We start from the raw sequence: 14,744 nt of genomic DNA, 5'->3' as shown, positions 1-14,744 counted from the left end.
CCAACGATGGAGGGTGTTAACCCCCAACGATGGAGGGTGTTACCTCCAACGATGGAGGCTGTTACCTCCAACGATGGAGGCTGTTACCTCCAACGATGGAGGCTGTTACCTCCAACGATGGAGGCTGTTACCTCCAACGATGGAGGCTGTTACCTCCAACGATGGAGGCTGTTACCTCCAACGATGGAGGCTGTTACCTCCAACGATGGAGGCTGTTACCCCCAACGATGGAGGCTGTTACCTCCAACAATGGAGGCTGTTACCTCCAACAATGGAGGGTGTTACCTCCAACAATGGAGGCTGTTACCCCAACAATGGAGGGTGTTACCCCAACAATGGAGGGTGTTACCCCCGAAAATGGAGGCTGTTACCCCCAACAATGGAGGGTGTTACCCCCAACAATGGAGGGTGTTACCCCCAACAATGGAGGCTGTTACCTCCAACAATGGAGGCTGTTACCCCCAACAATGGAGGGTGTTACCTCCAACAATGGAGGGTGTTACCCCCAACAATGGAGGGTGTTACCGTCTACCCTGCGCTGGGAGCCGACGAGCAGGAAAGGTGCAACATTTTCATTTGAAAGGAGTGTTGGGCCTGCTCTGATTGGTCAGCCTGGGTCTCCATGGGTGGAGCTTAGCTACAGTTAATTAAGTCAACAGACTCGTTAACTTTAAGATGTAAAAATGTTTGTGTATATTTGGAAATGAAGGCAAAAGATGGATTTGAATGAATGTATAAAAAAAGACAATGAGTCGCTGCGGGAGAGAATGTTGTTTTAAGTGTGAACATTCATGACTTCAAGGCTTGTTCAAAGAGTGACGTCATCAAACATTCATGACTTCAAGGCTTGTTCAAAGAGTGACGTCATCAAACATTCACGACTTCAAGGCTTGTTCAAAGAGCGACGTCATCAACTCATCTGACGCTGACAGGATGGCAAAATGTTTCAGTCAGACAGAAAACAACCTTCAATGTTTACATCAATTGTCAACTCTTTGTCAATTCTACATCTTTGGAGACGGCTGGAAGGCACTTTTGGTGAAGAAAAAAAGAGACATAAATGCTTTGCTATACTTGACTACAGGACAGAAAATGAATAAGTCACATCCCACCCAGGAAAAAAAGCAAAGCGAGCCAGAGAAGACGTCTGAAGGCACGTTGGCAGTTTGCATGCTTCATCAAAAATGTTGTCAAACAGCATCAGCACTCAACATGTAGTAAGACACACCCTGGTTACCGTGACGACAAACGCCATCAGCACTGAACATGTAGTATAGGGTTACCGTGACGACACATCTTTGGTGTTAGGGAACACACATTAGTGGCCAACATTCTGCTAAACAAACACAAATGACATTGAAAAGCACATTTGAATGAAAGACAATTTGCATGAAAAACATTTAGCAGAACACCTGAGAAGACAACACTGCTTGTCCAACTTCTATCCTGGAACTAAAGTCCTTTCAAGGGATTTCACTTGGAATCAATGTCACCAAAGAGCTTGGTTGCTTTCACTTTCACATGTTGACGTTTGTGTGCGTGCGTGCGTGCGTGCGTGCGTGCGTGCACCTTCTCCTACGAGGCTGTGCGTGTTGACGTTTGACAGCGTTTGACGTATACCTCAACTGGACAAAAAGCTGTGTGTGTGTGTTTGTGTGTGTGTTTGTGTGTGTGTGTGTGTGTGTGTGTGTGTGTGTGTGTGTGTGTGTGTGTGTGTGTGTGTGTGTGTGTGTGTGTGTGTGTGTGTGTGTGTGTGTGTGTGTGTGTGTGTGTGTGTGTGTGTGTGTGTGGCAGCATTAGCACATGCAATAACATAGGTGGATTACACGCAGAGCAAGGTCCTTTAAGTATGTGGATAGAAAAGCAGAAAGATCCCAGCAGTGGAAGTGATGCTGCAGGAAGGAGGCCACGTCTGTGTGACATCATCACGTCTGCGTGACATCATCACGTCTGTGTGACATCATCACGTCTGCGTGACATCATCACGTCTGCGTGACATCATCACGTCTGCGTGACATCATCACGTCTGTGTTACATCATCACGCAGTTCTCAGGCCTGACGCCACTCTGGAAGGAAAGGAAGGGTGAAAGGTCAGTGACAAAGGTGTCTCTTTCAAGCCTTTAAATTGTTTGATGACAAAAAACATGTGAAATGTGTTTTATGTTATTGTTATTTTGGCAAGTTAAAAAAAATGGTCCTGATGATATACATATATATATATACATATATACATATATATATATACATACACACATATATATATATACATACACACATATATATATATACATACACACATATATATATATATATATATATATATATATATATATATATATATATATATATATATATATGTATGTGTGGGGGGAAAAAAATCACAAGACTATTTCATCTCTACAGGCCTGTTTCATGAGGGGGGGTTCCCTCAATCATCAGGAGATTTTAATGGGAGCATTCACATACCATGGATTATATAGGGCACAGAGTGGGTGGGTGCAGGCTGGTGTAGGGGCGTGGTGATTGGCTCATGTGTTACCTAGGAGGTGTTTCCGTCTGTGGCGGCATGCTGTTACAATTTCGCTGCGCTTGTTGAGGGATGACAGGTCTGGACGGTAAATAATAAACAGTTTCTCTTTCAAGCATAGGTTGCATCTTTTATTACCACTATTGTAAGGTGTGCTGGATGCAAGAATTTGCCATGTTATTGAATATTCAACATTATTGTCTTTGAGGTCCCAAATGTGTTTGCTGAGTTCTGTGGTATTCCGCAGGTTTTGGTTCCTGAAAGAAGCCTTGTGATTGTTCCATCTGGTTTTGAATTCTCCCTCAGTTAATCCTACATATGTGTCGGATGTGTTAATGTCCTTGCGTGTTACCTTAGATTGGTAGACAACTGATGTTTGTAAGCATGCCGACTAATAAACCCAACTAAATCTGAAATAGGAAAAATCAGCAAAATAATCCTGGACAGAGTCAACACAAAAATCAAGGACAAAACACCACTCAACCAATGGAGAAATACAGCAGCAGTAATCAAATGGTTCAACAACATCCAAGACAAACAACAGCACAACTTTATCTCCTTTGATATCGAAGAATTTTACCCTTCCATCACGCAAGACCTACTGACTCAAGCACTAGACTTCGCCTCAGACTACGACTCAATCACAGGCAACGAAAGAAACATCATCATCCACGCAAAAAACTCCATTCTCATCCACAACAGTACACCATGGCAAAAAAAGAACAATGCAACATTTGACGTCACTATGGGAAGTTTTGACGGAGCAGAAACGTGTGAACTCGTTGGGAGTTTCCTCCTCTCCCAGCTCGCCAGCCTCAATCTGAACCTTGGTATTTACCGTGATGACGGACTGGCAGTGTGTCGCGCCTCACCAAGGAGCAGCGAGAATACCAAGAAGCGCATATGCCAAATTTTCAAAGAGAACGGCCTACGGATCACGATTGAAGCCAACAAGCAAACCGTCAACTTCCTTGACGTCACTTTCAACCTGAGAAATAACAGCTACCAACCATTCACAAAACCCAACACAACACTCCAATACGTGCACCATGACAGCAACCACCCACCCACCACCACGAAAAGAATACCTACCGGAATTAATAAAAGGCTATCGATGCTGTCATCCAGCAAAGCTGAATTTGACCAAGCAACCCCCCCGTACCAAAAAGCCCTTGATGAAAGCGGATACAATTTCACCCTCACCTATGAACCCACGCCAGGAAACCAACCAAAAAAGAACAGAAAACGAAACGACATCATCTGGTACAACCCCCCATACAGCAAAAACGTCTCAACTAACATTGGACACAAATTCCTCAATCTGATTGACAAACACTTTCCCAAAGACAACACCCTAAGAAAAGTATTCAACAAGAACAACATTAAATTGAGCTACAGCTGTATGAACAATATACGACAAATCATCTCAAACCACAACAAAACAATTGCAAATGAGCCGTCGGCCCCCGGACAGAGCGACTCCAAAACCAACAAAGGTTGCAACTGTCAAAAGAAACCTGATTGCCCTCTCAACGGGGGGTGCTTACAAACATCAGTTGTCTACTAATCTAAGGTAACACGCAAGGACATTAACACATCCGACACATATGTAGGATTAACTGAGGGAGAGTTCAAAACCAGATGGAACAATCACAAGACTTCTTTCAGGAACCAAAACCTGTGAAATACCACAGAACTCAGCAAACACATTTGGGACCTCAAAGACAATAATGTTGAATATTCAATAACATGGCAAATTCTTGCATCCAGCACACCTTACAATAGTGGTAATAAAAGATGCAACCTATGCTTGAAAGAGAAACTGTTTATTATTTACCGTCCAGACCTGTCATCCCTCAACAAGCGCAGCGAAATTGTAACAGCATGCCGCCACAGACGGAAACACCTCCTAGGTAACACATGAGCCAATCACCACGCCCGTACACCAGCCTGTACCCACCCACTCTGTGCCCTATATAATCCATGGTATGTGAATGCTCCCATTAAAATCTCCTGATGATTGAGGGAACCCCCCCTCATGAAACAGGCCTGTAGAGATGAAGTAGTCTTGTGATTTTTTTTCCCACACATACATATATTGCGCTCTACTACGGTATCGAGCACTATTTTTTGGATAACCTTATTAAGACATACATACATATACATACATACATACATACATACATACATACATACATATATATACATATACATACATATATATACATATATATATATATATATATATATATATATATATATATATATATATATATATACCGTATTTTCCGCACCATAAGGCGCCCTGGGTTATAAGCCGCGCCTTCAATGAACGGCATATTTCAAAACTTTGTCCACCTATAAGCCGCCCCGTGTTGTAAGCCGCATCTAACTGCGCTAAAGGAATGTCAAAAAAACAGTCAGATAGGTCAGTCAAACTTTAATAATATATTAAAAACCAGCGTTCTAACAACTCTGTTCACTCCCAAAATGTACGCAAATGTGCAATCACAAACATAGTAAAATTCAAAATAGTGCAGAGCAATAACATCAATAACTTAATGTTGCTCGAACGTTAATGTCACAACACACAAAATAAACATAACGCTCACTTTCTGAAGTTATTCTTCATTCATAAATCCCTCGAATTATTCTCCTTCGGTGTCCGAATTGAAAAGTTGGGCGAATGTGGGATCCAAAATGGCCGGCTCCGTCTCGTCGAAGTAATCGGAGTCAGTGTCGCTGTTGTCCAGCAGTTCCGGAAAGCTCGGACCACAGTTGTGACTGAAATATCCGCCCAGGCATTTACGATCCACTGGCAGATGTTGGCGTATGTCGTCCGGCGCTGTCTCCCTGTCTTAGTGAAGGTGTGTTCGCCTTCGGTCATCCATTGTTCCCACGCCGTTAGCAGTCTAGCTTCGAATGCCCTGTTGACACCAATATCTAGCGGCTGGAGGTCTTTTGTCAATCCACCCGGAATGACGGCGAGTATTGAATTAAGCGCGTAAGCGTGTCTCTTAATGTGATGTTATGAGCTAGCAAATATAACAACTACACTACCCAGCATGCAACGATAGTGACGAGCATGCGCGGTAGCCCTGAGAAGCGTTGTTGTATGCTGGCAGTTAGAATGTGGTTATGAGCACGCTGTGAGTAAACGTTGAGAACTCAGTTAACACGCCTCGTCTGCATTATTTATAATTAGACAGACAACACACTTAATAGGAGCCATTTTGGGGTCTTTACATAAACACACAAATGGAAATGAAACGTCACATATCCCAGCATGCACCGCGCGCTTCTTCTTCTTCTACGGGGAAAAAAGATGGCGGCTGTTTACCGTAGTTGCGAGACCGAAACTTTATGAAAATTAATATTAATATTAACCCATATATAAGGCGCACCGGATTATAAGGCGCACTGTCAGCTTTTGAGAAAATTTGTGGTTTTTAGGTGCGCCTTATAGTGCGGAAAATACGGTATATATACCATATTTTTTGGACTATAAGTCGCAGTTTTTTTCATAGTTTAGCTGGGCTCCAGTGCGACTTATATGTTTTTTTCCTTCTTTATTATGCATTTTCGGCAGGTGCGACTTATACTCTGAAAAATACAATATATATATATATATATACATATATATATACACATATATATAATGTTTTTAATTTTTTTCTGTTATTTTCATTATTATTTAAAATTGAATAATAACTTCTTCTTTTTTTTTTCCCTATACAAGCAAGCACACCAGTAATGTCAGCAATCTCTGCAATGACCTGATCACAACGCTCACCTTTCAGGTAACCATCCGCACTGATTGATGACATCATTGTTGGCAGCCCTAATATTTGCTTCCTAAAAGAAGTGGAGTCAGAGTTGTTGTGCTGCATGCTTTAAACATGGAATTCATCTTTTAAAGTATGTTTATGTTTAAATATGTTTAAAGTATGTTTATGTTTAAATATGTTTAAAGTATGTTAATGTTTAAATATGTTTCAAGTATGTTTATGTTTAAATATGTTTAAAGTATGTTTATGTTTAAACATGGTTCAAGTATGTTTCCAACTTTGTGGGAAGACCCTTTTTAGCCATGCTTGGCTGAGTTTGGTGTGGAAGAAGAACACCACCACCACCACCACCTGACCTCACCTATGGGTTTAACACCACCACCACCTGACCTCACCTGTGGGTTTAACACCACCACCACCTGACCTCACCTATGGGTTTAACCCCACTTCCTGTGTCCCAATACTTTTGTCCTTGTGGTGTCTAGCACAGCTATAATAATAATAATAAATATGATAAGCTGTTAGGGGTCATCCTACCTGTCTGGGCTGGTTAGTGCCCATGAAAAAGGAATGTCCCACAAGGGCGTCGGCCCCGCCTCCGCCGCCGCCGCAACCATCGCGGTCAGACGGCTGTCCGCAGGAGTCGCAGATGACGGTGCGGCTGCGCAAGTTGTACTCGTTGTCGCCGCTGGTGCTGTGAGCGCCCTGCAGAAGTGCACGTTAGCCAGCGCACACGCCACATCGTAGCCGCCGCACCGCCGTGATAGCTACCATGTCGTCGTCGTCCTCCTGGAAGAGGCTGCGGGTGACCTTCCTGGCGGCCATTTCCTGGCGAGCGACAGAGAGCGTCCTTGTTAAAGGTGATCAGACATCAGACTTTGCCGCTGTTACCTCTCCGCTGGCGCTGAGCAGGACCGTCTGCAGGAGGTCGCCGCTGCCCCAGGAGTCCTGGCTCTTCCACAGCAGGTCAGACGGGGGGGCGTGGCTTCCACCGCCGGACACCGCCCAGATCTGCACAGTTCAAAGGTCGCCCTTACTGAGGATCTTGTATGGATACTTCATTCATCACGTTTCAACTAAAAGTCTTTCTACTTACTGAACCGTCATGTGGGATGTTTTCATGCATATTTGTAACGTAATCAAGCTAGCATCGTTAGCATTGCTAACACAAGTATTATTAACTTACAATCACATTCTTTTTGTATTGTTTCACTTTCACAACACCAACACTGTTTAGCTAGCTTGCACCGCTAGTGGGTCCATGACCATGACTTGTGTTTTGTTTGATCAGCCGTTTTACTGCCGTGTTACAGACATTATTTAGACACAATGAAGGTGTGTAAATAAACATTTACACAATGTAAATAAGTCATTCCACTGAGTGGGTGTGGTCAAAGTGCAAACTTACAGTGACGGTGGCTCCAGCCTTCAGGTTGAACTTGTGTGGGAACTTGTAGACGATGGGGTTGCCTCCTCCCACCGTTCTCCTCACCTGCCAGCCGGCCAGCGATTGGTCCTGAGGGCGAGAGCGCTCAGACACGGTGCGTGCGTGCGTGGGCGTGGCCCTTCATTCCAAACAATCACCTCGTCGCTTTTGTTGCAGAGTCGGACAAACTTCCCGTCCAGGTCCACCTCGTCCACGGTGACGCGGCCGCTGGCCGAGGCGTGCTGGCTGATGCGCGTCTTGGTGACGGTGCCGCCCACCATGCTGGAGGCCTCGCTGTCGTTGTCGTTGAGGCGCCGCTTCTTGGCCACCACCGTGCCCGAGGAGGTGCGGCTGCTGGAGGCGCCGACGCCGGCGTGGGCCAGACGGCTGTGGGAGGAGCCGGAGGTGCGGGTCACCGTCACCCTGGCTTGGGTAGGGCTGGGCGACAGACGCAACCTGAGGGGGGAGGAGCCTGTCAGCACACGGCTTGCAAGTGGCACACTCCACGCTCACCTCTCCTCCTCGCCCTCCAGCAGCTTCCTGTAGGCGCTGATCTCCATGTCCAGCGTCAGCTTGATGTCCAGCAGCTCCTGGTACTCGTCCAGCTGCCTCTGCAGGCGAGCTCGCATGTCGGCCATGTCGCGCTCCTTCTCCTCCAGACGTCTGCGCATCAGGTCGCGCTCGCGGCTCAGCGTCTCCTCCAGCTCGCGCACCTTCGCCTCGCTCAGGGACAGCTGAGAGGGAACGTCCGCTTACACCTCTTGGACAGTGTGTGTGTGTGTGTGTGTGTGTGTGTGTGTGTGTGTGTGTGTGTGTGCGCGCACCTGCTTCTGCAGCTGTCCCAGCTGTCCTGACATGCTCTCCATGCGCATGCGTGTCTGCTGCAGCTCTTCATGGGCGGCGCCCACCAAGTGGCTGTTCCTGTCGGCCGACTGGCGGGCGTTCTCCAGCTGACCAGACAGGAAGTGGAATTATTAGCATTTAGTAGACAACAAAGCAGCTTGCTGGAAATGAAACAGGAAAAAAAAATTGGGATATTTTTTTAGTTGTGTAAATGTTCTGAAGGGTTAATAATTATAGTAAGTACATTAAAAGCATTGCAATAAAATAGTGACAACTATTGATTCAAATAATAAAATTGTAAATATATATTGTAGTGAACTAAACAGAAAAAAGAACATGTTTTTACAGTTATGCCATTGTTTCGTAAGGTTAATGATAATAAGCAAGTATGGTAAATAAAAAGTAATCCAACAAAATGACAAAATTATAATATAAATATTTAAATGGCAAAGATGTGTAGTGAACTGGACGAAAAAGGAACATATTTCTATGGTTATGCAATTTTTCTGAAGAGTTCATAGCAAGTACAGCACATAGAAAATGATACAACAAAATAAAAACAATTACAACATTTTTAAATGATGAAAATGTGTAGTGAACTGGACTAAAGGGACAGTTTTTTAGTTATGCAACTTTTATGAAAGGTAATAATAAAAAGTAATAGAACACAATTCAAAATGTCATTAAAATGGTAAACATGTGTAGTGAATTACATATTTATATAGTTATGACATTTTTCAACTTTTATGAAAGGTAATAATAAAAAGTTAAATGGAAACGTGTAGAGAACGTGACAACAAAGGAACATATTTTTCAGTCTAATAATAGCAAATAATTAAAAAGTCATACAAGAACATAATAAGGAGATTGAAATGCTAAAAAAATTTTTAGTCAGACATTTTTTCTAAAATGTGAATAAAAAAATACAAGAAAATAATTGTATGACTTAAAAATGTGTAGTAAAAATGAGAACATTTGTTTAGCTATGCACATTCCATGAAAGTTTAATAAGTAATACAACATTTATCATGCAAATATTTGAATAGTAAAAATATACATAAGGAATTTTTTTTGTTATGCATTTTCTATGAAGGGAAATAAGTAAACAATGTAGAGTAGAAATATTGGAAAGTAACAGCAAGAAATAGAAATGTTTTACATTTGTGTGCGGACCAAACGGCTGAGGATGAAAAAAGAAATGGAACTTTGACCATTTGATAAAAAATATGATTGTGATGCTGCAGGTGGTGGTAGAAATATGATTATGTTGCTGCAGGTGGTGGTAGAAATATGATTATGTTGCTGCAGGTGGTGGTAGAAATATGATTATGTTGCTGCAGGTGGTGGTAGAAATATGATTATGATGCTGCAGGTGGTGGTAGAAATATGATTATGTTGCTGCAGGTGGTGGTAGAAATATGATTATGTTGCTGCAGGTGGTGGTAGAAATATGATTATGTTGCTGCAGGTGGTGGTAGAAATATGATTATGTTGCTGCAGGTGGTGGTAGAAATATGATTATGATGCTGCAGGTGGTGGTAGAAATATGATTATGTTGCTGCAGGTGGTGGTAGAAATATGATTATGTTGCTGCAGGTGGTGGTAGAAATATGATTGTGATGCTGCAGGTGGTGGTAGAAATATGATTATGATGGTAGAAATATGATTATGATGCTGCAGGTGGTGGTAGAAATATGATTGTGATGCTGCAGGTGGTGGTAGAAATATGATTATGATGGTAGAAATATGATTATGTAGCTGCAGGTGGTGGTAGAAATATGATTATGATGGTAGAAATATGATTATGTAGCTGCAGGTGGTGGTAGAAATATGATTATGATGGTAGAAATATGATTATGTAGCTGCAGGTGGTGGTAGAAATATGATTATGATGGTAGAAATATGATTATGTTGCTGCAGGTGGTGGTAGAAATATGATTATGATGGTAGAAATATGATTATGTTGCTGCAGGTGGTGGTAGGAATATGGGGGTAGAGTACCTTGGAGTTGAAGGTCTTCTCCAGCTCCGCCTTGTAGAAGCCCACCTGCTCCTCGTGCTGCGCCCTCAGCTCGGCCAGCGCCTCCGCCAGCTTGCTCTCGAACTCGATCTGCCGGCCGCCGTCCACGTCCACCACGCGCGACTCGTAGCGCCGCTTGGACTCGCGCAGCTCCTGCAAGCGCCACACAAATGTGTTGCGGCGGAGAGAAGACGCAGGTGTTTGGCACTCACCTCGTTGGAGATGTTCTTCTGGAACTCCAGCTCCTCCTTCAGCGTCTGCAGGCGGTTCTCGGCGTCCACCCGCCTCAGCATCTCGTCATGAAGCTGCCTCTTGGCGTCCGCCAGGGCCAAGTCCAACTGCGGGTGTTTGCATTGGAGATATGGGCTCATGAAGTACCAGAGGCGGGCCACTAGGTGGAGCACTTGGCCAACATTGTCTTCATTCAGCTGCCAATCAAGATGGCAAGCACATTTACCTTGGCCAGCTGCGCCTTCAGGTCCTTCACCTCGGCCTCCAGGGCCCGCTTCTCCCCCAGAGCTGTGCTGAGGGCGGCATCTTTGGAATTGAGCAGCGCCTCCAGGTCTCGAAGGCGGGCCAGGGCCGCTTCCAGGTCGGACTCCTTCCTGCTGTTCCTGCCAGGACAGAAGAAGAAGAAGAAGAAAGCTCAGATGGGAAGAACGCAGCAGCTAAAATATCACTCATGCATATTACACCTTCTACATGTACATTTCAACTAAGGATTCATTTCATGTCATTCATTTACTATTTGAATGATATTTCAGACATTTACATTCATACTTAAGTATTCATACTAAGTATTCATTAAGTACCACCATAATGACAACATTAAATACAGTAGTGTAGTAGACCTAAGTATTCATTAAGTACCACCATAATGACAACATTAAATACAGTAGTGTAGTAGACCTAAGTATTCATTAAGTACCACCATAATGACAACATTAAATACAGTAGTGTAGTAGACCTAAGTATTCATTAAGTACCACCATAATGACAACATTAAATACAGTAGTGTAGTAGACCTAAGTATTCATTAAGTACCACCATAATGACAACATTAAATACAGTAGTGTAGTAGACCTAAGTATTCATATTCTTGCTCCCCTAAACAGCTCCAGCCAAACAACGAACTGAACTGCTCTCCAACTTCAACTTCAATAACAACCAACAACTTTTCTGGACAGTACCACTACACACTCGATTTGGTTCCATCATCCACCTTCATGTGAACAGCCCCTCTGGAACCAAACTCCACCAAATCAGAGAAATGTTCCTCAACACGAAGGTAAAAATCATGTTTCTCTGAAACCAAATTTGATCAAAGTGTTTCTGACTCAGAGATAGAAATAGAAAACTTTTCGGTTATCAGAAAGGACAGGAATAAACATGGTGGGGGCGTTTGTATGTATATTCACCAGGATATAAAATACATAACTCGCACTGATCTTAACCACAATGACCTTGAATCTGTGTGGGCGGAAATCAAATTTAAAAACGCTAATCAGAGTGATTTCTATGGGGCTCTGGAGGAGTGCTTGGCTGGGGCAGACAACGTGGAGAAAATTTTAACTGGAGATCTGAACACAAATATTCAACGCAGAGATGCGCCTGTCTTCAGATCCTACAGCAAGTTTTGTAATCTACACAGTCTTTCCCAGCTAATAACACTACCTACAAGGGTGTGTGATTCCACCCAATCAACCATAGATCTCATTCTCACTTCAGACCGGCCTAAAATAAAAAATAGTGGGGTCATGATCTGTGGTCTTAGCGACCACTATCTAACCTTCTGCACCCGCAAAATAGCTAAACCCAAAGCCAATGGCCACATAACAGCCCAACCCAGATCCCTTAAAAAATACTCCAGTGATCATTTCAACTTAAAATGAGATGAGTGGGACTGGTCCCCTGTGCTCGCCAGCAACCTGGTCCATGTTGCTTGGGATGGCTTCAAAACAGCGTTCCTAAAGATACTAAATGACCGTGAAAAATTAGAGGGAACATTAAAAGAAGAATGTTTTAATGTAGACACATAGAATCATCATACTGCTGTGATTATATGCATCAAGTGTTCATTCAAGGCTAAAGCAAAATATCCACATATATATCGTGTATCGCGATATGGCCTTAAAATATCGCGATATAAAAAAAAGGCCATATCGCCCAGCCCTAGTTCAATGATGCCATTTCTGTTTGTCATGTATAATTGTGTCTATTTTGTGTTTATCCTTGAATAAACAGGTCAGTTTCTTGTTACCAACCATTGTGTATTATTCAAACTCCCCTAATTCAGCTGGCTAGTTGTTATCAAGAGTACTAAAACCCTTTTCAACATGATTCTGACAACTAAGTAGGCTAAAGAACTTTAAACTTTAATACATGCTCGGATAGGCCAGTATCGGCCAATATCGGATCGGAAGTGCAAAAACCTGGATCGGGACATCCCTAATCCATACACTTGGGTAAATCGGAATCCATCCTGTTTGGGTCCCACATCAACCTTAAGAAAGTCAATGACTTCACTATAAAAGTGGGTGACATTGTTATCACCAGGAAGGATGAGGTCACCTACCTAGGTTCCATTCTAGAGGCTAATCTTTCCTGTGATCAAATGGCAACCAAGGTCATCAAAAAGGTCAACCAACGAACGAGATTTCTCTATAGAATCTCCTCTCTGGTCAACAAAAGCACCATGAAGATTCTAGCAGGAACTCACATTCAACCCTTTTTCCATTACGCATGCACCTCCTGGTACCCTAGCACCTCCAAAACCCTCAAATCTAGACTCCAAACATCCCAGAACAAGCTAGTCAGATTACTTCTAGACCTCCAGCCCAGATCACACCTCACTCCTACCCACTTCTCCAAAGTGGGCTGGCTCAGGGTGGAGGACAGAGTCAAACAACTTGCACTGAGCCTGGTCTATAAAATCCGCTACACCTCCCTGATACCGAAGTACATGTCAAACTACTTCCTTAACGTAAATGAACGCCATAACCACAACACCAGGGGGAGCTCCACTAACCACGTTGAACCCAGATTCCCATCTAACAAAGGTCTTAACTCATTCTCTTTCTATGCCACATCAATGTGGAATGCACTCCCAACAGGTATAAAAGAAAGTGCATCTCTATCCTCCTTCAAAACCGCAATAAAAGAACACCTCCAGGCAACTTCAACCCTAAACTAACACCCTCCCCGGATTGTTAATAATCAAATGTAAACAATCAAATGCAGATACTTTTTCTTATGCCTTCTGATCTCTCTCTCTCTCCCCTCGGATTGTAAATAATTCAATGTATACACCCTGATGATGATCTTGTGTGATGACTGTATTATGATGATAGTATATATCTGATAGTATATATCTGTATCATGACTTAATTTAAGTGGACCCCGACTTAAACAAGTGGAAAAACTTATTGGGGTGTTACCATTTAGTGGTCAATTGTACGGAATATGTACTTCACTGTGCAACCTACTAATAAAAGTCTCAATCAATCAATCAATCAATCAACGGCTGAGTCACGTCATGACAATACTGAAGTCATTCTTCTGTGAGCCACTAGAGGGAGCCCCACAGTATTTGTGATGAACATAGCAAACATGTCATACATTTCAACGGACACTAGAGGGAGCCATTTACTCCATTTACAAATAATACACAATAAAGTTCAAGTCAAATGTAGTTACTTTTCTGGACATTGACATGTAATAAATAACAAATAAATAATAAATGACATATTTACTAAATGAGTACATGTGTTGAAATGTCAAGAGGAGAAATCCAAATGTGTGTGTGTGAGTTTTAAAGTGAGCCAGGACAGCTGGGACCACAGACCAGGTCTTGTTAGGAGGAGGAACTGGACGGACGGGGCGAGTGTTGGCTTTGTTCAAATCTATTTACACACGTGCCATTTTCCAGTGAGTCACCGTCCAAACACCACACAATTCTCTTTTTTTACCATCACACTGCTTCCTGCCGTGGAACATGTGACCTGGAGGAGGACTCAACACACGTACAAGCAGCACTTGCAAAAAACACTTCATTGCCACCGATAGGCTGTGCTCAAAATGCTGGGTTTCTTAACCATAGGGCCGGGGCCCATTGTGGGGCCAGCAAAAAAGATGTTTCTC

General features: G+C 43.1%; 1 protein-coding gene across 3 annotated transcripts in view; it reads right to left on the bottom strand.

Moving 5' to 3' along the window:
- Window positions 1-758: 758 nt before the first annotated feature.
- LOC133579887 (prelamin-A/C-like) overlaps window positions 759-14,744 on the bottom strand; it is a 45,410-nt gene continuing 31,424 nt past the window's right edge. For all 3 annotated transcript variants that reach the window (XM_061934147.1, XM_061934148.1, XM_061934146.2), the window contains exons 3-13: window positions 11,062-11,218; window positions 10,817-10,942; window positions 10,587-10,757; window positions 8,567-8,692; window positions 8,256-8,476; window positions 7,901-8,198; window positions 7,725-7,832; window positions 7,208-7,327; window positions 7,088-7,144; window positions 6,854-7,021; window positions 759-2,067 (exon numbers count right to left, since the gene is read on the bottom strand). In XM_061934147.1, the coding sequence (XP_061790131.1) occupies window positions 2,032-2,067; window positions 6,854-7,021; window positions 7,088-7,144; window positions 7,208-7,327; window positions 7,725-7,832; window positions 7,901-8,198; window positions 8,256-8,476; window positions 8,567-8,692; window positions 10,587-10,757; window positions 10,817-10,942; window positions 11,062-11,218 (1,588 nt within the window). In that variant the 3' untranslated portion in view covers window positions 759-2,031. The remainder of the gene's footprint in view (window positions 2,068-6,853; window positions 7,022-7,087; window positions 7,145-7,207; window positions 7,328-7,724; window positions 7,833-7,900; window positions 8,199-8,255; window positions 8,477-8,566; window positions 8,693-10,586; window positions 10,758-10,816; window positions 10,943-11,061; window positions 11,219-14,744) is intronic.

The sequence above is a fragment of the Nerophis lumbriciformis genome, linkage group LG30 (genome assembly GCF_033978685.3).
Source record: "Nerophis lumbriciformis linkage group LG30, RoL_Nlum_v2.1, whole genome shotgun sequence".
NCBI classification, from domain to species: Eukaryota; Metazoa; Chordata; class Actinopteri; order Syngnathiformes; family Syngnathidae; genus Nerophis; species Nerophis lumbriciformis.
Note: the sequence above shows the minus strand (reverse complement) of the source record. Positions and strands in the feature narration are given on the sequence as shown.